At 52.6% G+C, this 24,323-nt stretch overlaps 8 protein-coding genes across 8 annotated transcripts; 5 read left to right on the forward strand and 3 right to left on the reverse strand.

Moving 5' to 3' along the window:
- On the reverse strand, nt 1-1,996 carry J4E85_003548 (uncharacterized protein; the record flags this gene model as incomplete). The annotated part of the gene is made up of 5 exons (XM_051467815.1): nt 1-447; nt 500-877; nt 929-1,308; nt 1,361-1,716; nt 1,764-1,996. The coding sequence occupies 5 exons, from the start codon at nt 1,994-1,996 to the stop codon at nt 1-3; spliced, it is 1,794 nt and encodes a 597-aa protein (XP_051328974.1).
- Nucleotides 1,997-3,158: 1,162 nt separating this feature from the next.
- On the forward strand, nt 3,159-5,254 carry J4E85_003549 (uncharacterized protein; the record flags this gene model as incomplete). Its single annotated transcript, XM_051467816.1, has 5 exons — nt 3,159-3,356; nt 3,422-3,691; nt 3,920-4,356; nt 4,422-5,179; nt 5,229-5,254. The coding sequence occupies 5 exons, from the start codon at nt 3,159-3,161 to the stop codon at nt 5,252-5,254; spliced, it is 1,689 nt and encodes a 562-aa protein (XP_051328975.1).
- Nucleotides 5,255-5,615: 361 nt separating this feature from the next.
- Nucleotides 5,616-7,201, forward strand: DBP8 (putative RNA helicase; the record flags this gene model as incomplete). The annotated part of the gene is made up of 2 exons (XM_051467817.1): nt 5,616-6,082; nt 6,133-7,201. 2 exons carry the CDS (start codon nt 5,616-5,618, stop codon nt 7,199-7,201), a joined length of 1,536 nt encoding a protein of 511 aa, XP_051328976.1.
- A 169-nt stretch (nt 7,202-7,370) lies between these two features.
- Nucleotides 7,371-9,106, reverse strand: J4E85_003551 (uncharacterized protein; the record flags this gene model as incomplete). The annotated part of the gene is made up of 4 exons (XM_051467818.1): nt 7,371-7,475; nt 7,531-8,334; nt 8,391-8,753; nt 8,801-9,106. The coding sequence occupies 4 exons, from the start codon at nt 9,104-9,106 to the stop codon at nt 7,371-7,373; spliced, it is 1,578 nt and encodes a 525-aa protein (XP_051328977.1).
- Nucleotides 9,107-10,460: 1,354 nt separating this feature from the next.
- J4E85_003552 (uncharacterized protein) lies at nt 10,461-11,318 on the reverse strand (the record flags this gene model as incomplete). The annotated part of the gene is made up of 2 exons (XM_051467819.1): nt 10,461-10,859; nt 10,917-11,318. The coding sequence occupies 2 exons, from the start codon at nt 11,316-11,318 to the stop codon at nt 10,461-10,463; spliced, it is 801 nt and encodes a 266-aa protein (XP_051328978.1).
- Nucleotides 11,319-12,971: 1,653 nt separating this feature from the next.
- Nucleotides 12,972-13,849, forward strand: J4E85_003553 (uncharacterized protein; the record flags this gene model as incomplete). Its single annotated transcript, XM_051467820.1, has 2 exons — nt 12,972-13,401; nt 13,497-13,849. 2 exons carry the CDS (start codon nt 12,972-12,974, stop codon nt 13,847-13,849), a joined length of 783 nt encoding a protein of 260 aa, XP_051328979.1.
- Nucleotides 13,850-17,797: 3,948 nt separating this feature from the next.
- J4E85_003554 (uncharacterized protein) lies at nt 17,798-18,907 on the forward strand (the record flags this gene model as incomplete). The annotated part of the gene is made up of 1 exon (XM_051467821.1): nt 17,798-18,907. The coding sequence occupies one exon, from the start codon at nt 17,798-17,800 to the stop codon at nt 18,905-18,907; it is 1,110 nt and encodes a 369-aa protein (XP_051328980.1).
- Nucleotides 18,908-21,074: 2,167 nt separating this feature from the next.
- J4E85_003555 (uncharacterized protein) lies at nt 21,075-22,094 on the forward strand (the record flags this gene model as incomplete). The annotated part of the gene is made up of 1 exon (XM_051467822.1): nt 21,075-22,094. The coding sequence occupies one exon, from the start codon at nt 21,075-21,077 to the stop codon at nt 22,092-22,094; it is 1,020 nt and encodes a 339-aa protein (XP_051328981.1).
- Nucleotides 22,095-24,323: the final 2,229 nt, after the last annotated feature.

A 24,323-nucleotide genomic window follows, 5' to 3' on the forward strand; every position in this document is an offset into this window, starting at 1 on the left:
CTAATCTTCTCGATGAAGACTTCCTGCTCGTTGACGCATGGCAGAGTGTGGGTGCGCAGCCTCTTCCTCGTCTCGAGGACCACCAGCACCACCCTCCATAGGACCTCCAGCCTGCATGCCACTCGGTGTTCCACCGAAGCTGACCAATACAGACGGGTTGTCTGCCGTCAGGGCGTCCAATACGTCCAACTCGTGTGCTGTGAACCATTTCGGCATCAAGAATGTGCGCAGCGGGATGAGGGCGATAATGAGGACCGGGAAGCCGATGGCGGCGATGGTTTGCGAAATGGCGACTGTGCATGCGACACCAAGAATCTGAAGACCGATGAAAAGCCGAATCTTGTTGCGTGAGACGCGGTTGAGTGGGTTATCGCGCTGGATGAAGCGTTTCTCTGACGTGAGGTAGAGCGCCTTGCTGACAATGCCGTTGGATTCTATGGAGCCCCACTATGAAGAGATTAGCATATTGTATCGTGCTTAAAGATGAGTCAACACGTACACCGACGACGAAGAACACGCCAGCAAAGACTGCTGCGGGCATGGTGTGTAGTACGATGAGTAAGGGACCAGTCATGGTACCCCAGATGGCCATACCCATCAAGAAATGACTGATACGCTGCTCGACAACAGCAGTAGCCTTGACAAATGGCTTGCGGATCTCACCACCGTCTTCCGTTTTGGTGATTTCCAGCCTAGTTTCGTAAACGGTCAAAGAGTCTGTGTGTACGGGTGCTTGCGGAACCAGGCCGTTGGGAAGTGGGAGGCCGATGACGCCACCAACAAAGCATGTGCAGCCGAGAAGGAAAAAGTCCCAGTGAAAACCAGCGGGCTTCTTGAGGGGGTACTGGCGGGCCTGTGCTGTGAGGGATGACACATTCTATGATCAAGGGTTAGCGTTCGCCGATGCTAGAAGACGTGTATGACTTACGTGGTCGTAGTAGAACAACAGCATCATCAAGAAGCCGAATGGCAAAGCCACGAATACCCACTTGACGTCAAGATTCCAGAAGTCGATTACCCAGTCTCTATCCTGCGTCGGCGCAAAGGCCTTGCCGATAGGCACTCGGTATAGCCCAGTCTCCTCTAAACGTCCAGGAATATGCGAGAAACCGACCCAAAACAGGGTAGGGAAGACGAAGGAGTAATCGGCGATAATGCTACGAATGCCTGGGGTAAACACCGTACTGCTACCAAGCTTCTCGAGGCCGTAGACAGAGCCGAAGTAACACATCGCAATGACGATGGAGAGGTAGCCACCGTCAAAACCGGATTCTTGGAACAGATATACTAGCTCTTCAACACCCTTGACTGAATGCAGGTCAATATCGTGTCTTGATATGGCCAGTGACTAGATACATACCACAGTAGATAATTCCAACATACATGCCGAACGTCTCACTCGAGAAGTCAGTGACATAGGCCATGTAGTCGCTGAAGTTTCCGAAGGCTACGATCCAGTGAAAGATGGCAGCCCAAATTCCAACCCACGCGGTAAATGCTGGATAAATGGAAGGGTCATATTGGGTAACTATGTCGTAGATGGTGTAGTTGAAGAGCGCGATCAGACCAGTGACTCCTACGATGGTGAGGGGTTGGCACGCGAGCAAACTAAACACCATGGCTGCTAATGCGGACGAAAACAGGGCTTCGTTGATGCCAAAGAAACCGCCCGTTCGACGGTACATGTCGAGTGTGAACGCAATGGCAGGTAATACGCTATATTGGTCAGTCTGAGACTTGAGCGTCTATCGAGATAGACTTACTTTACGAAGTACATGCGAACTGTACTGGCGAAAGCTCTATAGGTGAGAGCATCGGTTATGTCACTCCAGTAATAAGGTAGTCTCCTCTTGACATCGTGATACATGCCGCGACCAGGTTGGAGAATGCGCCATCTCCGCCATCCTCTCGCGCCTTGGAAGGTATACGATTCGTGTGTTGCGGTCCTCTCTAGTATCTCCTTGCTGTTCGAATTTGTCGCGTCTGGCGAATCCATGATGACGGATATGCAAGTTGAATGGACTACAAACGGGCAATGGATGCGAAGCCGCAGAAACTAAAGCTGAAGGAAACCGATCGACGCAATAGATGTGTGCATAGTTTGATCCGGACCCTGAGCATCTAGCCTATATACGCGGGATCAAGTCCAATTACAGAAGCCGGCGCACTACGGCCCCAATGTCATAGCCAAGCTTGGCATTTGTGGAGATCGAGGTTTTGCCATCGATGGGCGAACTGCTTTTGCGCGGAAGGAGACATGATGATGATGTTTAGCATGAAGATATTAGACAAAGGCGGATGCTTGTCTCGAACAATAGCGTCTGCGCTTCCGACACGATTTCGTTGTGGTTGTTCGCGATAAGCATGTTCATTGTTGAGACATGTTTGGTTGTTTGGTGACGTCTGCCGGAGTAGAGGCCTCGCGCACGTGGTTAGCGTGGCCGTTAGTTCCCGTGCCATGCTGAGGAAGGTCGCCATTAGCCCTGTGTTCCATGGGAGCTAAACCACTCGAGAACCCAACAGACACCATCAGCCCTGTCGCCTGCGGCTTTTTTCTGTCTGCTCGAGCAGCAACTTCCATGGTCTGGGTCAACGTGCACGTTACAACCCAAACTCCGCAACCACGACCATCGTCTGCAGGGCACCGTGCAGCTGTGACATTACTTCTAATTGGTCCAGACGTCTGTACCACACCAAAATGACGTACACGGCTCGCCGAGCGTATGACTGACGCCAAGCGCCATACCGCACGCGGTCAAGAGCGTTTCCATTCCACCCCGGTATCTTTAACAGCTGCTTGAGCAGAATTTCCATCGGCATCGTCACGTTTCCGCGCGCTCCTATTGCGGCATATAGAAAGAGGTGAACAGTGTCGCGACATTGCGACATTCGATCCGGTTGGACTTCGGACAGTTTGTTCAGCCCATGAACAGTCCACCGACCTTCCATTACCGCACGTCTGTAGCGAGTCTTGTTTCGCATCCTGAGGTATTTCTATGGTACGGAGATACCTCCACTGTAAAACTTCTAGTGGGCATCGTGGTAGGTTTTAAATATATCACCCACCTACCCGCACAATGCTCAAGCTTCTTAGCGTCCGGTGTCAACTCCACAGGCTTAATTAATCGTCCGGAGTTTTATCGATATACTTCCTTATCATGAACGCTCTCCAGGACGTCGATGGGCTTTCAGAATGCATCGGCAAGGCGATCCAGGAACATCTTGCTAGATTTAACATCAACATTGCATGGCCGCAGCTCGACAACCTGGATCATCCCATCCTTCGTGTCGAGGCTTTTCTTGAGGAAGCCGATGCCACCCATGCAGCGAGAGCGCAGTCCGAAAAGATCGCATCGGTGAGTTATGTTCCCACCACACTCCAGCTGCCAATGTGCAGTAGCGTGTGCTCACGCGTCCACAGAGAACCGTCGATCTGGCGGGTATGAGGACGCCAGCCCCCACAGCAAGCCCAGCCGCAATGGATCTTCAGAACTTTGATGAAACCTCGTCAATGGACGAGTCTCATTCGCGGGACGAGTCGTCCTCGTCGGTACAACAACCCCGCGAGCCCCGCAGGAAAGGCACTGGCGGTCTGAGGGTGTCGCACACTCAGTCATCGTTCCAAGAGGATCTGAGCGAACACCAACGGCAAATGCAAGTCGATAGCCGCAGCTTCCCGAAGCGGAAGAAGGTACGTGGATTCTCTCAGGCGACGTCACGTCAGCCTAGGAAAAAACTGAACACCCTAGAGCCTACATTAAGGTAAAAACATGCAAAGTAGGTGGCCCAAGGTCAACGTAGGCTCCAGGGTGTTCAGTTTTTCCATTGTATGAGGTGACATCGTTCTCTCAGGCACTCGCCAAACCCTCAGTGGGGGAACGGGTGGACTGCTTTCTCGTACCTAGCTAACTATTTCCAGGTAGCATCGGAGAAGTTTGTGTTCCAACCGTCTACTTTGGACAAACTCATCATCGGCATCTGGGAGCAAGTACATAGCACGCTCAACCTCGATCCGAAAGCAATCTTCGAACAATTCCAAGTAACGCCCAATGGATCCTCCATGAGTATGGGCATGGTCGGCCATGCGCACACCGATGAAACACCTTCCGCTATGGCCGTACTCAACAACGCCCCGAATCCAATATCCGAATCCTTCAGTCAGATGAATGTCTTTTGTCGCAAAGTTACACAAGCGAGTCGTGTATGCCGGTCCATCGAAATGATCGTACAAGCTCGCTGGGTCGAACTGTTTGAGGAGCAGGTGCTATACCGGAGCCAATTGAGACCAGAGTTGTCAACAACAAAGCATAGGAAAGCTGTGTTCATGGAAGCGTGTCAGGACTTCGATTGGTCGGAGTAAGTACATACACCTGGGATTGCGCACGCATCTTGGCTTGCATTCGCTGACTGTACCACTCCAGAAAGGAACTGCGCAACAAAATGGCCATTTGGCGTGGCTACAAAGAAGTGAAGGATTCAGCAGGCTGGGCTGCACTTGTCTTCGCTGGCATGGGCATATACCGGTTCTGCAAGTACCGGGTCGGTTTCGATAAAGATGCCATGCGCCGGCTACGGAATCTGCGAAAACGTCTCGAAGTCGCGGCCGATACCCTACACCCCCATTGGCGCCAGCTTTTGTCCATAGTAGGCGAATCGCAAACCCTTCAATACCCTGGCCATCCGCACGACTGGGTAGTCTTCGAAGACGGATCAGATCCTGTGCCACTGCGCCAAACATATCTGCTCCAAGACCCTTACTTTGCCTTCGAACACATCGACGAGTCGATCATCGATGAATCAGTTTGGGGATGCGAAGACCCACGCTGGACACCACAGTCGAGCGCAGTGACAAGACCAGGCGGAGCCTACATCTGCGCTTTGTGTAACGAGCCGCAGTCCGACAAACCGCAAGACAACTCCTGTTTCTGTTTCCCGACCCTGTTTGGCTGTGTAAAGCGAAAGCCACCGCCTGTTCAGATCCTGCGGACTTCCGATGGCAGAAACAACGGTCTAGCTGCATTGACCTCCTTCGACCGTGGTACAGCAATCGGCGAGCTGGTTGGCCTGATCACAAACGGTGTTAGACATCTCGATGTGCTGGATAGCTCAACACCCCTGGCCAGCTATCAAATCTGGCAAGGAAGGGCAGGAAACTTCACTCGCTTCATCAACCACAGCTGTAAGCCGAATGCGCAATGCTCTACATTCACTTGGATAGATACCCAGAGGGTGGTTCTGGTCAGCAAGGGGATAGATGCGGGAAAAGAGGTTACATTGGACTACGGAGACAAGTATTGGGCTGGGCTAGACAAGAGCTGTCTATGTGGAGAGAGTTGTTGCAGGTATCGGAGAGATGGAAGGATGAGATAACATTGTTGGAAGCGACTTGCTATATTTAACGCACACTTGATAGAACACAGCGACTTTTTTTAAACAGCTGATGTGTTCGAGCTGTGGCAAACGTCATGTTGGTGCAATAGTCGCAAATGTTGGGTCCAGACGTGAAAGGCGCGTGTTGCAGTATCGATAAGACTAGCGCGACAGACCCCTGCACAAAATTTCGGAGACACTCGAACCTGAACCATCAGCGTGTCTGCGAAACATCAACAACAACCATGGCGACCTCCGATTACAGCGAATCTGGCGCATCCGACCAGGAGATACTGGAAGCGCAGTCAGGAGCCAGAAAGAGAAGGAGACTATCACCTACCGAGCCCGAGAGTTCAGCTTCCGAGGCTGAAGCTGAGAAGCCGCTGCCAGTAGCAGCACCAGTACCAACGATTTCGCGCATCAAAGCGAAACAGCAAGACAAGTCGACGAATACCGCCAGCTCCGCACCAAAAGTAAACCAGAAGCTGGATTTTGCGACGCTCAATGTAGCACCATGGCTTTGCACCTCTTTGGCCAGCATGGGGATCAAGCGCCCAACGGGCATTCAGGCTTCTTGTATTCCTGAGATCCTGAAGGGGAAGGACTGTATTGGTGGATCGAGAACCGGTACGGGTAAAACTGTAGCGTTTTCTGTGCCGATAATGCAGAAATGGGCGGAGGACCCAAGCGGCATCTTCGCCGTTATCGTCACGTGAGTACAGACCATTGCTGCCATGTGGGCAGTAGCTAATAGCCATGTAGGCCGACCCGTGAGCTCGCGATCCAGATTTACGAACAAGTGAAAGCGATCTCAGCGCCGCAATCTATGAAACCCATTCTCATCACAGGAGGTTCAGACCAGCGTTCTCAGGCCATCGCTCTCGCAACGCGTCCCCACGTCGTAATCGCGACACCAGGTCGTCTAGCAGAGCACATCCGCACCTCAGGCGAAGACACCATCTGCGGCCTCCGCCGCGTCCGCTTCGTCGTCTTCGACGAAGCTGACCGTCTTCTCGCCCCAGGAAAAGGCTCCATGCTGCCCGATCTCGAGACGTGTCTTTCCGCTCTACCTCCCAAAGAAACGAGGCAAACCCTTTTATTTACGGCGACCGTAACGCCAGAGGTTCTAGCGCTGAAATCGCAACCGCGCGCACCGGGTCGTCTTCCCATCTTCGTGTCCGAGGTCGATACAGAGGATCTAGCAATTCCGCCCAAGCTGCAGCAAAGATATCTCCAAACGCCTGTCACGCACAAAGAATGCTATCTGCACGTCCTATTGAACACGCCCGAGAACCTCAAAAAGAGCGTCATAATCTTCTGCAACCGAACCAAAACCGCCACGCTACTAGAATACATGCTGCGTCTCCTCGCTCACCGCGTAACAGCCCTGCACTCGGGCCTCAAGCAAAACGACCGCGTGAGCAACCTCGCTCGCTTCCGCGCACAAGCCGCTAGAATCCTAGTCGCGACCGACGTCGCAGCCCGCGGTCTAGATATCCCAGAGGTAGCGCTCGTTATCAACTTCGACGTGCCCCGTGACCCGGACGATTACATCCATCGTGTTGGTCGTACGGCGCGTGCGGGCCGTGTGGGAACGAGTATCACGTTGATTGGACAGAGGGATGTGGAGTTGATTCTGGCGATTGAAGCGAGGGTGGGCAAGAAGATGGAGGAGTTTGAGGAGGAGGGTGTTAGTGTTGAAGGAAGGGTTGTAAGGGATGCGCTTAAGCCTGTGACGGAGAAGAAGAGGGAGGCGCTGTTGAGTATTGAGGAGGGGAGGGATGTGCTGGGGAAGCGCAAGGTGGGCATGCAGAGGAAGCGAGCGGAGTAGGTGTAGATATCTGATTGCGTGGATGGTAGATGGAATTCACAAGTCAAACGGTATCATCTAGGGTCATTTCATACTGATGTTATTCAAATAGTACACATTGTATGCTCTTCGCTAGAACGCTATAGATCGATACATGAAACAAGATACATTACTCAAAACACTTCGTTGCTCACGGCGACCCCTTCCTTGGCCTAAACACTGTGTTGAAGTTCCTTTGCGTAACGAACCAAGCGTTATGCGTCTTCCACTCAGCATCAGGGTGCTCCAGCTCGATCTGCAACCAGTGTTAGTACCGTCCAGTTTTCAAAGTCATCATTAGTGAGACTTACCTCGAATCTCCTTAGAAAACTCGGCACAAGCTTGTAGATCTCAAGAAGACTGATGTTCTTTCCAATGCACGTCCTAGCTCCAGCACCAAATTGCAACATCGTGCCCTTCATTTCCTTCAGCTTATCCGGACTGGCCCCGATCCAGCGTTCAGGACGGAAAGTGTCAACATCCACACCGAACACCTCCGGTCGGCGGTGGACGATCCAAGCGTTGCAGCCGACGATGGTGCCACCAGGTATGAATTCGCCGCAGATCTGCATACCCTGCTTGGGTACGACGCGCTCGAGGATAAGGCCGGGTGCGGGGTGGAGACGGAAAGACTCTTGAATGACAGCGTCGAGGTAGCTGAGTTTTTGAGCTTCAGGCCAAGATACGGTCTTGTCAGGGCGAGACTCGACAAGGCCATCTGCTACTGCGGTATCCAATTCTTGCATAAGCTTCGCATAGACGCGCGGGTGCTTGACGAGGAAGTAGAAGACGGCCGAAAGCGAGATGGCGGTTGTTTCTGAGCCGGCGAAGACCATAGATGTGCATGTTGAGAGGATGCGGTTATCGTCCATGAATTCATGGTCGTGGCTTGCTTGCGCAAACTTGGAGAGGAGGTCGATGCCATGAGGGTTGGCTTTCTCGTCGTCGGAGAGACCGAAACGCTTGATCTTCTCGACTTGTGTGGCTCGCTCGTTAGATCGGTTCAGGGCGAAGAGGGTGACGGGGTGGACACGCTTGTCCAGGCCGATGCGCTGTGCGAGGAGGCTGATTGGATTCTTCCAGAGAAGACGGTCGAGGATAGGAATTTGACCGACCTGAAAACGCGTAAGTATGACCCCATGCATGCCAGGTCCTGTTTGTGAGGACTTACCGGTGCGACATAGTCAAAGAACTTGCCCAAGAAACCAATAATGTTGTCCACGTCCTTGTTCCCCTCGACAAAACCCAATCGCTTACTCCATGTCAACTCGCCGATAACGTCGAAGGCGAAGAACTGCAGCCATTGACTGAAGTTGCAGCTCTGACCAGTCCTCGCGTACATGTCCTCCGTCTTGTCCAGCCAGTATGTGAGTGTCGAGCTGACGAGAGGCTCGTAGTTGACGAGCGAACTCATGGAAAAAGCGTTGTTGACGCATCGGCGGTACTTCGCGTGGAAGTCTTCGTCGGTGGTGGAGAAGAGGGAGAGCAGCGGCGCGCCTTTGGAAACGGCGCCTTGGACGGGGTAGAAGTCAGACTGGAAATGTTAGCTGTCGCTCAGGAGATTGACCGAGACGTGCGTACCTTGGTAACACCCTTATTCAACCCATAGATAGCCTTGATAGCCTTTGGGTCCGCGAAAGACAAGACGTTCGGTCCCAGCCTGACGATGTCTCCATGCTTGCGATGCAACGCGAGGTTGGTCCATTGATGATTGTGCTTGGACACATCCCACAGCCGCCACCAGTTGGTGTATCCCGCAGCCCAATGCCCAGGGTATTTGTTCAAACCGTTCCAGTACTTGTTGTTGAGGAGGTATGCAATGGTAGTCGTAGCCAGAACAAGCGGCCAGTACTGCACCAGCAGCGGGACGATCTCGTTGGCCAGCATGTCGCGCGATCAATCTACCCGGTGATAAGGTATTCGATCCGGGGGTCCAGATAACGGTAACACGTGAGTAGGTATATAGCAGAGTAAGCAGCGCGACACGTATAGAACGCTCGCCCGGGGCAAAAGCTCATATAAATGGCAGCCAGCCGTCCGGCCTGTGCCGCCCACTTCCCGCGTCGTCAGACAGTCGGGTCGGAGTCGGAATCGCCATCGCAACGCGTCTGGGTGCTTGCGCAAGATTGTGTGTGTCGGCAGTTGATAGCTGAGGCGTGAGATGATGAAGGTGGGTCGGTGGCTGGACTGGAGCGGCTTGGAAGGATGACGCGGGGACAGTAGCTCCGGGGCGCTTTCGCGGGGTAAACCTCGTCCATCACGCTGAACGCCCATCCTCAGCCCTATCCATTGGCCTCAAAACTCGGTTATCGCGATGCATACAATTTATCGTCCTGACTCTGATTGGTTAAATCGCCTGTGTGCAACACCACGCGGGATTGAAGTGATCGCAAACCCAGGTCTCTCACAACGCCTCTAGATTCGGCGCAGCATCGCCAATGTGCTCTGTGCTATTCTTGAACTGCCGATTATCGTCACTTCGACAGCTAAACCTTGTGTGAGACGATAGCGAGGGTTTGTGGACCTTTCGCGTGTCGGCAGTTGTATTCCAATGTCATAACTGCAACTGCCGATATCTGAAGGGGGAATGGGCGCCGAAGCCTCCGAGGCCTCGTCACGTGGCTCCGGCTACATCTGGCCCTCGGCTGTCATGTAACCTTTCCAGCAGTCGGTGAGAAGTATGAGACTTACTTTTCATGTTCGTCCCAGAGATGAGCAGTGCGTTCAACGATCGGCAAAAATGTACGCAACTTGGGTGCAATGCATCGTCTGATAGCAAGCTAATTAGAAGCACAGATCGCGAAATATGCGCATGGGTTTTACCGTGATGGTGGACAAGGCAAGTGACATGTCTTGCATGAATGCATGGGCAAGACCCAACTGCGTAACCCGGATATATGCAAGCCCAGCAGAATATCGACGTCAGCGGCCTTTCCGCACCTCACTTTCGCCTTCATCACGTTCCGTATCACGAGATATACTGAATTGTCTAGTCAATCTGATAAGAGAAGTAGAGATTGAGTCGAAGTAGTGCACCAAAGAGTTTTGATCAAAGTTTTGTATTGCTAGTATACCTAGGGTAGTACTTCTTCTTGCACAATGTTGTGGCATACAGAAGTGTCGACTACCATCTTCAGCTTAGCCGGTGTTGAACCAGACTGAAGCTATCCTGTGCACCAGCACAAAGACTACACCAGAAGGATGAAAACCAGATCCCTGATCCGTAGGGGTATGTGGCCGCTTAGCCAGTGCACTGGTAGTCATAGTTCATGCGCGAAGCATCCGTATCCTTGGGAACATAAATAGTAACCCTCCTCCCATCCGCCTCAAGCGTACCCACATACGAGTCAAAGAAGGGACGCCAGTAGACCTGACCAGTTCCACCCGGGCAGTCAATGTTGATAGTAACAGACGTGGTACTGGTCATGGTAGTCGAGAAACCGGCGGAAACGCCAATCTCTGCGCTGACTGCATCCCATGCGCTTGCACCCAGACTGGCGCTTGCCGTGATGGAAAAGGTCTCTGACTTTGCTTCTGAGACGGTGTAGGCGCCGTTGTTGGGGACTTGGGCGACGAAGACGGCGGAGCCGGGCATGTAGACGTTGTAGGATGTTACGACGTCTGCGAACCTGTCCGCTTGCTGCGTTGTAAATGTTTAGCTTTCGGAAAAAGAGAGTGAGGAAGCTGGTGTACATACCCGGCTCTCCAATTCGTTGACTTGAGATGCCGCGGCGAGACTGTCGATCTCTGCCACCAGAGTCTCAAGCTCAGCTTTGTTCTCTTCGACAGTGATCTCCTTGTAGCTGGTCGCTGCAGCCGTAGACATCAGGCGCCATTCAGTGGCGAGCCTGATAGCGACCTCGGTCCAATCCGCGGGTGGAGCTGGTGACTGATAACCACCCGTGTCCTCTGCGCAGCCGTCCTCGATGGCTCTGGCTCTTCCACCCCAGCCAGAGGCAGAATCGCAGACTTCATACTCCTCGTTGTTGCAGAATGAGATACGGCAGTTGCCTCGTGTCCAGATACGGCATTCTCTTGGGATGACGCAGACACTCATGTCTGGGTTGGTGCCCTCGCCAAAATAGCCGTTGCCACTCATGATGTTGCGGCCTGTTCATGGGAAGAAAACTCAGCATTGCTCTTCAATGTGATGATTTTGAAAGCAAGAGAAATCGGAGTACTCACAGTCAGCCCAGTCAGGCTGCAATCTTGCCTCGCAGAAGATGCCGCCAGTTTGCGTTCCGTCCCAGTCCTCTTGACGAGGAGCAATTGGGGAAGAAGCTCCCATTGCCGCAAGCATCGGCAAAAGGGTGAGAATGTAGTTCATCTTGTCGAAGATGGAGTCTTGAGGTCGAGGATGAACCAGGTGATCTGAGAAGAAGGTGTTTGGTTGTGATGATGGGATTGAGAGCAAAAACATACCTCTTTATACCTTTCTGCCCTTCCATCTGTCTCACGAGCATTCGTATATCCAGCGTCATGGCTGGCCTGACTATGCACAATGTCTACTATCGAACATGGGATATGGTTTGCCTTGAACGTGAACTAGAACTCTGAGCTCTAGCGATTGGTGCTCTCGTACACTATCATTGATGTGCATACCTCCGGGGGCCAGAAGTAACGCGCTACTCAGAGTATACGATACTTGGCCGCTGTCATTCAGTGTCTTGGAACGATTGTCTAAGATCAGCAGAGCCTCTTGCCAGGCAGAAGCATCCGAGTTTCCCGGCGGTGGTACATTTGGGGGAGTGGAGAAGGGGCTGAAATGAAGACCTCAGATATCTCGATCGCAGGACGATATCACAGTCCCAATAACTTCTCGTGGTGCCTGCTCCTCTAGGACTTCAGTGCCTTCCATTTGTACGTCTTGCAGAAAGACGACAGGGCAGACGCCATGAATCGAATGTTTCCCATAATCCCACATGTTCTCAAAGAGAATTCGACAAGACTGAACCAACTTCCTCTTCCAGCTTCACCACACGCTCGTCAAGACAACCCAGCATGGACGCCTTGCGTCGGCTAACACGGCGCGGGCCTAACATCCCCACGTTTCTCTTCCCAAGGCTCTTCTCTGGTCAAAAGGTTGGTGAAGGCAACGGCAAGTCCGATGTACGTGCGTAGGCAAGGTTTGGAGCCTCGAGGCGAGCGAAGAAGAGACACCAAGACGTCTGCCAAGTGCCAAGCATTCCGATCACTCCACATCCACCCTTATTGTTCGTCTCGTAAGTGTTATTTCCCCACAGTAAGCTGCTCAATGTAGCGAAAACATGCGAATGTAACGAATGCGATGCAACCTGTTCACGTTAGTTTGAACATATTTACGCCCTGCAGGTGCGACGGGGCGGGACTACTATTGCAGCCCATATTGACCTTGACACCGGAGTATGTCATCCATCCGATTACCCGTCTGGAAGACAGCGGAGCCTCTCATCCTTTCCCAACACGTAGTCGCCAGTTGATGCCTCGCGGGGGGCCTGTTGCGGTGCGAGCCGCACACCCGTCACTGCAGGTACCTTGATGTCCCCTCCGCTCTTGGCAAACTCCGCTGGAAGACTGCTACGTCATGTTAGGTCCACCGTGAGGCTGATTCATACAGCAATGTAAAGACCGCATGTGCCTACCTCGAAATGTCTTTGATGCTTGATACTTCCACTCGTCCCTGGTTTTGCTGATCATCATGGCCAATTTCGTCCTGCTAGCTGCATCGCTCCTTCTCAACTCATGTTCAGCGCAAGAATCGAATGACACATCTATGGAAAGATGTCAAGGCCCCATCAACGCTATCGCCAGCGGCAGTCAGTACTTCAACTCGACGGGAACGGCCCGCCTACCCTCAAACCCAACACACGACGATGACTGGTACGTCAGCGTCACCATCACCGATAGACGCGATCCGAATCACATCTACGGGACCGAAATGCCCTGGCAAGAGAGGGAAGCTTTTATAAGTGTTCCTGATTCGCTGGTTGGAAGTCAAGATGGCAATCAGACGGAGTACTGCGTCTACGAACTTCCGGGTCAAGACGCCTCTTCGCAACAAGAAGCTGGAGACTGCAGCGGCGTACTGAGCGACGACTGCATTGACGCGTTGATGAAGAATACGCCGGCCATGTCGGATGGCCAATGTTATAAGCCGGAGAATGTCGAAGACGCCTGTGGGATGGTTGCGTCGCAGCCAGTAGGTTAGTACATCCCGCTCTTATCTCAGCCCAGCGACAGGAGCTTCGTGACCTACTGGTCTATTCATATAGCGAGCGTGTACTGACGTCGTGATAAGGTACACCATCGAACTTCAACAGTACCGAGTGCAGTTTGTCCGAGATGCCGCATGTCGAAGTACCGGATAATTACCGCACCTACTACGCCCACTACGTACCCGTGTCTGAAGGTGGAGGTGGTTACGAGAATTTCGACCTTTACGATAGGCACGTTCGCGAAGCAGTGCCCATGGTCTTCACCATCAAGTCTCCAGGTGGCACCATCGCCCACAAGGCCGTTTGTGTAGCACCGAACAATGTCGTTGACGGTAGCCGTGTTCCAGAGTCTGCGGCTGCTCAGTTGTCCTCCGGGGCTTCACTGGTAGCAGCCCTTACTGTTATGGCTTTTGTATCTGTTCTCTCGATAGCTTGATAGATCTTGGCATTTCCGTGTCTTTTACTTGCAGCTTAAAGTAACGATTATCGCATCCGGTGACTTGTAGCATTAGCGTTGTAACGGTAGTAACACCGGGAATGACAGTCAAGCCGAGCATTTAGCTCTAGTCAGTATGATCGGGTGACCCGCAATGTGTCAAAACCTCGGAGCTTGAAGCGACATGTTGGTATACAACTGGGTGGGTTGCGACAAAGTTTGGGGCGCGAGAAAAAGCAAAAGGATCGACGATATGTCGCTGCCTCGAGGCAATACCCGAATACCGTAGACATGTGATTGTAGGTAGGGTCGGCGTCTCGCTACACCCGATGGTGGGCTGTATATTGGAAGACTCGCGCGATAATGATTGTCAAGTCGGCAGACGTGTATAGCCGAGATCCTTTCGTGAGAATTTGCTTGAAGGATTGTCAAGTGAATGTGTTAACCGAAAGCGGGAGGTGACAGTACTATTACAGCAACTCCTGACGAAGCAGCGTATTGGGATCTGAGATTAGCTATGATCTAGCCGAAGATCTGCAAGACCTTTGACTCGTAAACACCTGTCAGCCTTGATTCCTCGGGGCTACACTCCATGACTATCTACCCACGCGTGCATAACTTCTCATCAGCCTGAACACTGCACATACTTCTCCGCGGCAGTGCACAACGACGACGGCTGATTATTTCCGACTAGAAGAAATATGAGGCTTCGGTGGGTACGTCAGCGGCTGCGTAAGAGGGTCTAGATGCGACAGTGTAAAAGCGAAGTTGCGATCCCAGCATACAAGTCTAGCCGAAACGACGAGCAGTATGGCGAAGCGCCGACAAAGCTCAACAATCATGCCCTGCCTGCGCTCCGCTGAAAAAGGCAGATTAGAGTCCAGGAACATGGCTTGACAAGCGACGACTACCGATCGCCTATGGGTGCAACCCCATTTGGTTCCAAGGTTCCCGTCGATTAGTCGATGAAGTTGCGAATGGCGGGCCAGCCATACCACTAGGACCACGACCCGGCACCCCCGATCGAGCTGTTCTCAACTCTGCAGTGTTGAGGTTCGCGGGCGAGAAGATGGTGTGGTGGATACCAGAGCTACGGTAGCCCAAGCTCCCCGTCAAGGATGATGGGGGCGGCTACCATATCTGACCCCGCTCACATCTCATAGGGAGACCGTTTGGACAAGATACAGCCCCTGAATTGAGGAATCCCTATATTTCCCATGTTGTTTAGAGACCTTGCCTTATTGTTTCTCAGCGAATCTTCTCCTAGATGATTAGAACTGATCACTGGCCTAAGATGACACCCAAGTGGCTTGGGTAAAACGGAAGATCGGACGAGGCATCTCTCGGATCTAGCGCTTATACCAACAAGAACGCTTGGATAGCTTCGGAGAGCGAGGCACGAGCCAAACAAGTCTTGAAGACAGGGAATCGTGGTCTTCGACTTTGGTGCTCGAGCCGGGGGCATCAGCCATGGGTTTTCAGGGACTTTGGGATAGAGCAGGGACCACCTGGTGTAACCAGAGTATAAAGGCCTAGCAGCCCGTGTGAGGAGATGGTTCAATCAGCAGTCGGGCTGGCTTGTGATCCGGCTGCATCGTTGCCCACCTCTATGGCAGGTGAAGAGACGACATTTCCAAGATTGACCGGGCCCGGAAAGCGAGCGCATTAGAGGAAAGCAGCCGGAGCAGGAAAATTCTGCAGCGCTTGAGGTCAAGACAAGTGCCGTGCTCCGCACATGCGCTGGGAAGTATGCTTGCTCGAAGCTTGCTTGCTGTGGGTGAGTCATCTAGGTCCACGTCGCGATGCAGGCGTATGCGGCCGCCGCTTCGCCGACATATTGTGAAACACGACGGATGAATTGCGTGCATGATCAGTCATACGTACATATGCTCCATGACGACGCTCTATCACGAGCAAGACATTGTCTGCGTTGGAGGGTAAATGTTGGGCGAGGACGGGCCTGGGAAAGGGTTGAGTCGTGGGGGAAGGAGCCACCCGCTTCGTGTCGGCTTAAGTGGGGCACCTGACCCGTCTGTGCCCCTGTCAAGCTGAAAACGCAGGAAACGGTCACGAGTATCCTTACACGTTGCGATATAACATCATGCTCTGTATGCACGCACGATCCTTTTGAATCATGAAATCGGCACCAGCAAAAGTAAAAGCATCATGATAACGTGGGGCAGTCGGCCACGGCCGCGGCGCATGGCCAGGACGTTGCCCCGCGTATTCGTTTGCTATGAGGCGCAGCTACAAATCCCAGCTGCAGGTCTCGGGGTCGCCTTTGCAGGTCTGAAACATGGCAATGTGGGATGCTATCGATAAGTCCGTACAGATGGGACGACTGGACGGCGCTGGGGTTGCCGAGCATTGCGTAATGCTCTCGCTTTGCTTCACTTGAGGATACTTTTCTCCAATCGCGCAGCTGTAGGCCTAGCAGACGATGCGGATTGAAACGGAAACGACCTCTCCGATGCAGCCTTTCTTTTGCGCAGAAGCGACCGTTTCCCATAGAGACAGGTGGTATCGGCCGGAGCGAGTTATTGCCAGTTTATTGCCAGGTCACTGTGGGTAACATCGTCATGAGGCCCGATTGTGTCGGTACTGTAGAGGTGACATCGGCAGCGCCGAATTGATCTGCCTCGAGGTGGCATCGTCACCGCCGGAGCGCACGTGTCTGCGGCTGTGCAGCCTAAGCGAGAGTGGCGCAACTGCCGACGCCACTGCGACCATCCTCTTGCTTCTTCGCAGCAGCAGCATCATCGTCATCAGGGCACAATTGCGCAAGCAGGAGTCGTAGAATATTCGCATCGTGCTTCAGCAGGCGCCGAAGCTACTCGACCATGGACGCTGGCATGATAAACTTCTGGGCCGTCTGCGGCTCACATGATCGCGGGTTTTTCGGTAGAGAACCCTGCTCACATCCCTGCTGGGCCCGCTGATTGGGCTGACTGTTTCGAGCCCATTTTTAGGCTCAAGCAACGTCAACCTGTAGATGGCCCAAGACTACCACGACTACACCCACCGTGAAAGTCCTGCTCTGCGAAACCCCTTGACAAGCGTAGAGGGCTCGTCCTCCCTTTAACCGCACACTCCCCAAAAGGGTAGCAAAGCCGCTGCCGTGCTCTCTGCTTCCGGACGCCCAAAGAAGGCTTCTGGAATCCGTGTCATGTCGCAACACCAGATGCTCGACGCCCAACTATAAGCGCAGTTGCAGGCTCGAGGATGCTGCGACGCTCGCCTACGGCGTGTATCCATGTGCAGGTTTGGTGGCTGCTGCGGCCTCCCGATCAGGTTTCTGCGGCCTCGCATGCATCTGCAACCGTGAGGCCGTCTTCAGCTGCCCTGGTGCACAGCACTATTCGGTCGTAGTCGTCGATTACATTTGCTATTTCCACTGGGGAGGCTGATCAGACGCCTCTTTCGCAGTCATCTCCGCGCGTGCATGGCCGAGTAGTCGTTCGCACAACACTCGCAGCCATGAGAGCATCGCAATCTTCGCGCACCACACGCATCCGCCTATCCACGCGTGCGCAACGCGCTCGCCGTGTCCGTCGGTCAGCTTAGATCCGACTAGACCTGCAGCTGCGGACTCTGGCCGTATGCACGTTTAAACAAGCTAGATGCGCAGTGCAGCTAAACGGGGCAGTGTGCATGAAATCCTTGCCGACAAGTGTGGCCACGCCGACCCATGATCGTCGCTTGTAAGCTCTTAAGAGATCCCACCCACCACCACCACTAGCCTTCTTCACCCTCCTCCCACCTCGCCTTCCCCCATCCTCATTCGCCCGCCCCTCCCTGTCTCTCCTCCTCAATCCAAGGCGCCTCTCGAAAAATTATACCCGCCAGAGACATTTTCTTACAACCTCTCTTTTGTTCTTTTCTTTGAATCTTTGATAAATCGTCCCAATCCTAATATCGCAAACGTCTCGCACATACCACACACACAACATGCCGATCTCGTTACTACCCGCCTCGGCTGCGGCCTTTGCGCCCCGATCAAACGTCAACGTCGTATTAGCCTCCAAGGTCGAGCCATGGTTAACACAAACCCTCAAGAGGGTCAACCGCGTCAAGCGTCCGTTGAACAGCGTCCAGCAACACACGAGGTGTCTGACTGAAACTCTTTCCGGACCCAACGCTATGTGGTCGCTGTGCTCAATCATGGTACCAAAGGCCCCGGACTCGGAACTGCGCAAGGACAACAACCCGCTGGTAGAAGCGCTCTTCAACTACCAGCTCATCCACATCGAGGCCTACGTCGTACACGTTGACATGGTTTCACAACATGAGGTCGCATTCAAGCTTACACCGGAGACCATCGAAGCGCTTATCGAGTACCACAAGGACATCTACTCTGTCGATGTATCCGCCAGCACCTGGGAATGGGCCGAGAAGGAGCAACAGCTGAAGAAGCTCCAGGATGGATTTGTCCAGGCTGTCAACCGCTACGTCTTCCGAACTGGTGTCAAGGCTCTGGAAGGACTCGAGGAGGATGGTGCGGGAGAGCTACTCGAGGGACGAGGTGAGGATGTCAAGAGCGCCATCATGGGCCTGTTCCTCCCGCTCCTTCCTCCTCCTCCCAGGATCGTCGACGTTGTGCGACCAGCACCGCTTCTCCCAAGCTCGCCCGGTTCCGCCAACTGGTGGGTGCCAACACAGCAGTACCAGTCGCACTCAGCCCCGGTTGACACATGGAGAGTGGTCCCATCGACACCCAGCCCGACCATCGCTACCTGCGGTGAAACTGGACCAACATTCTGGAGCACCATGGGCAACATGGGCTTCGAAGCGATCCAGCTTCCGTCGCCGACACCCTCCTACAGCCAGCCATACAACTCGACGAGCCCGTACGCACCATGCACCAGCCCGTATGCGCCAAGCACCAGCCCATACACGTCAAGTTCGTACTACAGCCCGCCCCCAGCGTCGGCACCGATACCAGCCCTTCCTCTGCCGAGCGTGCTAGCCCAGCAGTGCGGGTCAAGCGCCGTTCACGGAGGTTTCGGCGGTTTCGGATGGGACACAGGATTCGCACCACAGTACGCAGCATTCACATAAGCTGAATGACAAACTCGACTGTGGTGTATGCACCTGTTCTCTGTCGATGCTGGGAAGCGTGGACCTGGCCAGTCCCCCTTGCTCTTCCCTTTACCGCGCAGGTTGCCCAGCGCACCAACCTTGCCACGCCCGACACGAGACGAATGCGATATTCACGACATGATGTGCAAACATCACTACCCAACCGGCATGGGACGGCGTTTTATCATTGATTCCTTTTAGCGAGCGTCATTTCCCCTCTCCTTCTCCGTACATTTTCTTTTTGATACCTGCTCTCACGTTATCTGTTTTGTTTTTAGCGAGCGATTTCCTTTTTTGTCTACCACAACGGCCGGACCAGGTCTTTTCATTTACTTGAATACAGCATCTCTGGGAGGCATGCATGTCGGGCATTTCAAACGGAAGACGGTTAAACAACAGCCTCACGGCTCACGAGGTCAGGCACACTCGGTTTTGGGATTTTTGTTGTGCTTTTTTTCCTGTTTGTTAATGTCGTTTTACAACTCCTGGACGGATGCGCTATCTCTTCGTTGAGCCTGTGGCATGCCATGACTCTTTACGATCTGACGCGATTCACGTTCACGAATTACGCTTACTTGGCCTGGCATTGAGTGTCAGCTGGATCTGCCGAGAGGCGGCGACAAAAGTTATACATGCATCTGCGATGCCGCTGTGATAGCTCGTCTCCGTTGCGAAGGAGGACTGGGTCGGAAAAACTAGGGAAAGCGACAGCGCGGGGTCGAGACATGAGCACGCCCGTGGCGTCTCTGCCTCTCGGGAGGTGGTCCTCTGCTTGCGGAGCAAACACTTCCTGACGCACCTTTGCGCTATCGCTGACCTTTCTTTCGACTTGGGATACTGGATGCACGGAGACTGTAGGTTCATCTCCTACACTTCAAGCAAGTTCTTGGAAGAAGCACTCTCCTGGTTGACCTGGGAGCAGTTGAATCGGATGCTGGAACAGAAGCAAGCTTCTTTAGCCTTCTAAACTTAATAAAAAACGAAACTTGAATCAAACAAATCAACTGTTCAAAGAACTGTGCATCGTTGCGAGTGAGATTTGACGAACAACCTTTGGAATGCGATGACCTTACAGCCTGACAGCCTCGCGACTTTCGATTAGCCATCTCGCATTCGCGTCGATCATCCTCGCAGATCAAGAACACGATACCCACTTTCGATGCGACATAGAACATTGCATCACCCGAGCCCTTGGTGTTGGTAAGTGACCACTTTTTGCGGCACAGTTTGGCGAGGCCACCAGGCGACGCCGCCGCAACAGCGCGCGCAGACTGATGTTCTGCCCAGCCGGCCTCGCCAACCTTCAGCCCCACGCAAATCGCAAGCAAGCCCAGCATCCCGTCCCATCAACCATTCATCATCTCAACACCGCGACTGCCACAGGGCTACCGCGCTCATCAAACGGAAATCAGAAGCAGTGAAAGCCATAAAGTCGGAGTTGGAAAATACATAATCGATGAAAGATTTGGCACGTGAACAGTCGACAAACGAGCCACTATGCCAACACTGACAAACATCGGGAACATTTGATCACAAAGACCATCAGTAGCAGAAAACATACTTGCTATCAAAGAGAATATCACATCGCGTGATCGCATGTCAAGCTAACCTTCGCCTTATAACCACGTCTCAGCCCTTGACTGAAGCTCATCTCTCAGCTTCTCATATATACGCGAAACCTACCTAGGTACTCATTCACTATAGCATCGTCAGCGCCACAGCATTCACTTCCTACGCCGCGAGAATATCCGTCTCGTTTCCTTGGTGAAAGAACAACAGGCGGAAGCGATGGTGCTGTGCGTCTATCATGTCCGACCTGAGCAATGCATCACCACCCGCAGGTACATTCACTCATTCACACTGAACGGAGTAAGCCTACAACCTCAGCTCCTCGCCAGCCTAACGCCATGGCCTCTCCTGAATTCACTATGGCTTCAGTCTCCCCTTCTCCATATAAAAAACCCCCCTTTTTCCTCCTAGCTGTTCTCCATCACAGCACCGGAGTCAACTCTCAACCCACCCAACAGTCTACGCGTCGAAGCCAGCTCAGTATCCCCACTAGCAAATTCCAAACTTTGCTAGACCAGAAACAAGTTGTCCACATCCTACCGATTGCTCCCATCTTTTCGCAAACGACAAAGCAGAGATGGCGCCGACTCCCTTGACCAAGCAGATGGAGCAAGCTACCAAGAAGGATACAAAAGCCGCCGCTCCATCTCCCAATGGTAAGGCCAACCTTCTTGCTTCTGCTTTCGTGACCGCGCCTGGTTCCAAGAAAGCTATGCAAGCGACCGAGAACAACATGGGCGACGTGGCCAAGATCTACGAGCTCTCTCATGCCGACCGCAAGGTCCTAGCTACAGGACCAAAAGTACAAATCGTCGACAGCGAGGGCAAGCCAGTGGCTGAGATGCCTATCGCACTCTTTCGTGCAGTCTCCATCAAGAAGGAGATGGTAGCTGGCCCCAATCCAGTGATCAAGCTGCCTGCCGAACTTGAAGTCCAGATGGTCCAGGACCTGATCACGCACTTCAACGAGATCACCACGTTCAAGAAGTTCGCGAAAGAACTGCACGCCTACAAAGCCCCGGGCGCGTACCAGGACCTCCAGCTATGCAGCGCCGCAGACTACCTCGGCATGATGGCGTACACCCAACGAATTTTCAACCGATACTGGGCCCTCATCCGCGCGGAGCGTCTCCCAGAGTACTCAGACATTGACGCCTTTTCCACTGTCCAGACACCGATGGGCGAGAACCTCTTCCGAAAGGTCGTAACCAAGCTCGCTCAGGCCGAGCTTGACGGCAAGATCCCCGACCCAGAGGACTACGCGGCCTATCTTGTGCACAACGAGCGTTTCGGACTTGCTGTGACTGAGGCAAAGGAGAAGATGCAGAAGCATCTTGACTATGCCGAGCGCAAGGCCAAGCGGGAGGCGAACGCACAACAGAAGAACGATGCCGATCAGAAGTGGTCGCAGCAGCGGAAGCTGAACGAGAAGGAGAAGGCGCAGAAAGATAAGGCGAAGTGGGAGGCGGCGAGGAAGACGGAGGCGGAGCTGGCTGCGCGTGTTCAGGCGAAATGGGTGCAGCCGGGTAAGAAGCATTGGACTGCAGAGGAGGCGGGGTATCTGCGTCGTGTTCGTGGGATTAACGTGGCTATCTAGGCGTGACGAAAATCCCTGCGGCTTCGTGGTAATTGTGTTTCTATAGCTGGGCCTGTAGAGGCTAGTATGTGCAGTAGTTGTTTATCTTTGTCTGCATGGGTACATCCATGGAGTGAGAGGATATGGTAGACAGCATCAAATGAGCTCGTTGCCATTCCACACACGTTAATTAAGAAAAAAACTAAATAGGCCTATAGCCTATATTAACGTAAAAACTTATAAAATAAGTAACCTAACATTAATATAGGCTCTAGACCTGTTTAGTCTTTTTCTTGTATAAGGTGCACGTATTTATCTCTTTTTTGCTTGTGTCATTTCCTGTAACATTGTGTAGCTTCACTCACGAAACTCTCGAGCTGTGGTGCCGAACGATGCGCCACGTCAGAGATATGCAGACTTTCTTTCATTTCGAACAAATATGGTAGCCGTGTATTTCTGAAAAAGCCACACTGACAACAGGTAATCTGAGCTTATGGCCGACCAGATGATGAAACCTCAAATGATCTTTACTTCTTCCATCGGCAACGACAGTATCAGACGTCCTACATTATCTTCCTTCTCTTCAACTCTCTCCTTACCATCATTATCACTCCTTGCTAAGTCTTTATCATTCGTCCCAATCATTTCAGATTTCGTCGTCTTCAGGTGGATTTTAAGAAAACCTATCCTCTTGTACTGTGGGGCATTGTTGGACATTTGCTGGACGACAATCCCGCCGATGCTGACACTGGAACCTCTCGCGACTAAAAGTTTTATGGTACATCCACTTTCAAATGGAGGATTGGCGGTGGTTAGATCGTAGTCGGGAGAGAACCAAGTGCGAGAGATTTCCAGATTGTTCTGCCGGAACTGTTCCATGATTGGAGCTGACTTTGAGATGTCGTGAAAACGCGTGCCCCGCCTGATGTGATGATATTCGGCGGAATCAAGCCCGTCAAGGCCTGTCAAGTCCAGTACAGGCACCATTAAGACGATGCTAGCATTGTTGATATCTCCGAGGTTAGCAGCACCAACGACAGTATACTCCAGATCGACAATCTTGACCTCTCTAGTAAATTCATAATCATGCCAAAAGATCGTCGAGTTTTGCGCTGATACCCAAGACCAAGAAGGAGTCATCCGGTCAGGGCGCGGTTTCTTTCCCGCTGTGTACCACAGCAAATCCGAGAGTATGCTATTCTTCCACAATCCTGCAACGTAAAAGTCGTCTACTCTTCGTAGCCGCGACATTTGACCGACGACAGCTGCAAGAGCTGGAAGACGATCACTCTCGTAGGTCATTTTGAGCTTGGTGTACTCCATCACAGTCTTTTGCCAGTAGGTTTTATGGTCCATGCATTCATCACCCCAGTAAAGATCTAGCGAGTCTTCGAAGTCAGGAGCATTTGTACTCCATGCTATGTCTTCTCTGGAATCCTCGGACGAAAACCCGGTTTGGCACTCCCAGTATACCTGATGGTTGCCAAAGTGTATTGTGCGGTGTGAGAGTCTTCGTTCTTGATACACCCAGGCGCGAGTTAGCAATGGCATTGATGTTGGTGTATTATCTAGCATTCTTGTTGGAAACTTCATTAGTTGTCTCCGGACGAACAGATGGGAATGCTTTTTTAAACGTCTGTTAATCTGTAAGCACGAATAATAAGATGTCTTCGAACCGCGTTGGCAAAGCATAGCAAGGGAGCTACATACTATTAAGAAGTTAGCAAGACATCTTAAGAGCTATCCGTGGCGGCTACTTTACCCTCGCGACTGGACGATCCGAAGAAAAGAGACCGCCGTTGCTATCTTGGCTAGCTGTGGCTGCAATGGTGATGTGTGAATTTTCGTAAATATCGCCCATCGTAGCAGCAGCTTCTTTCCAATCTTCTTCGCTGTCTTGGAGAATACCTGCACTTGGTCAGCCGCGTATCTTTAACTAAATTTTGTCCTAGGATATCTCACACAGCGCATCGATCCAGATGTAGTAGATTCCTATGTTACGACACACCTCCACCGCATCTCGAAATGTCTTGGGTAGATCCGATGTCCTGAGACCATCACGTAGATGTCCGGCAGTCTCAGCAGTTAACTTAATGGCTGGACCATTCAACCCCCAACAGTGACTGAGACAAGCATACGGAGCTAGCCTGCCAGGCCGCTCGCGAAGGAATACATGTTCAGCTGTGATCTTTAGGATCCTCTTGGGCAATGGGACGGCTTTTCGTTGCATACAATGATTATGGTGTTGCA

Source organism: Alternaria conjuncta (genome assembly GCF_024043145.1).
Source record: "Alternaria conjuncta strain BMP 0040 chromosome Unknown scaffold_4, whole genome shotgun sequence".
In the NCBI taxonomy this organism is placed as follows: domain Eukaryota; kingdom Fungi; phylum Ascomycota; class Dothideomycetes; order Pleosporales; family Pleosporaceae; genus Alternaria; species Alternaria conjuncta.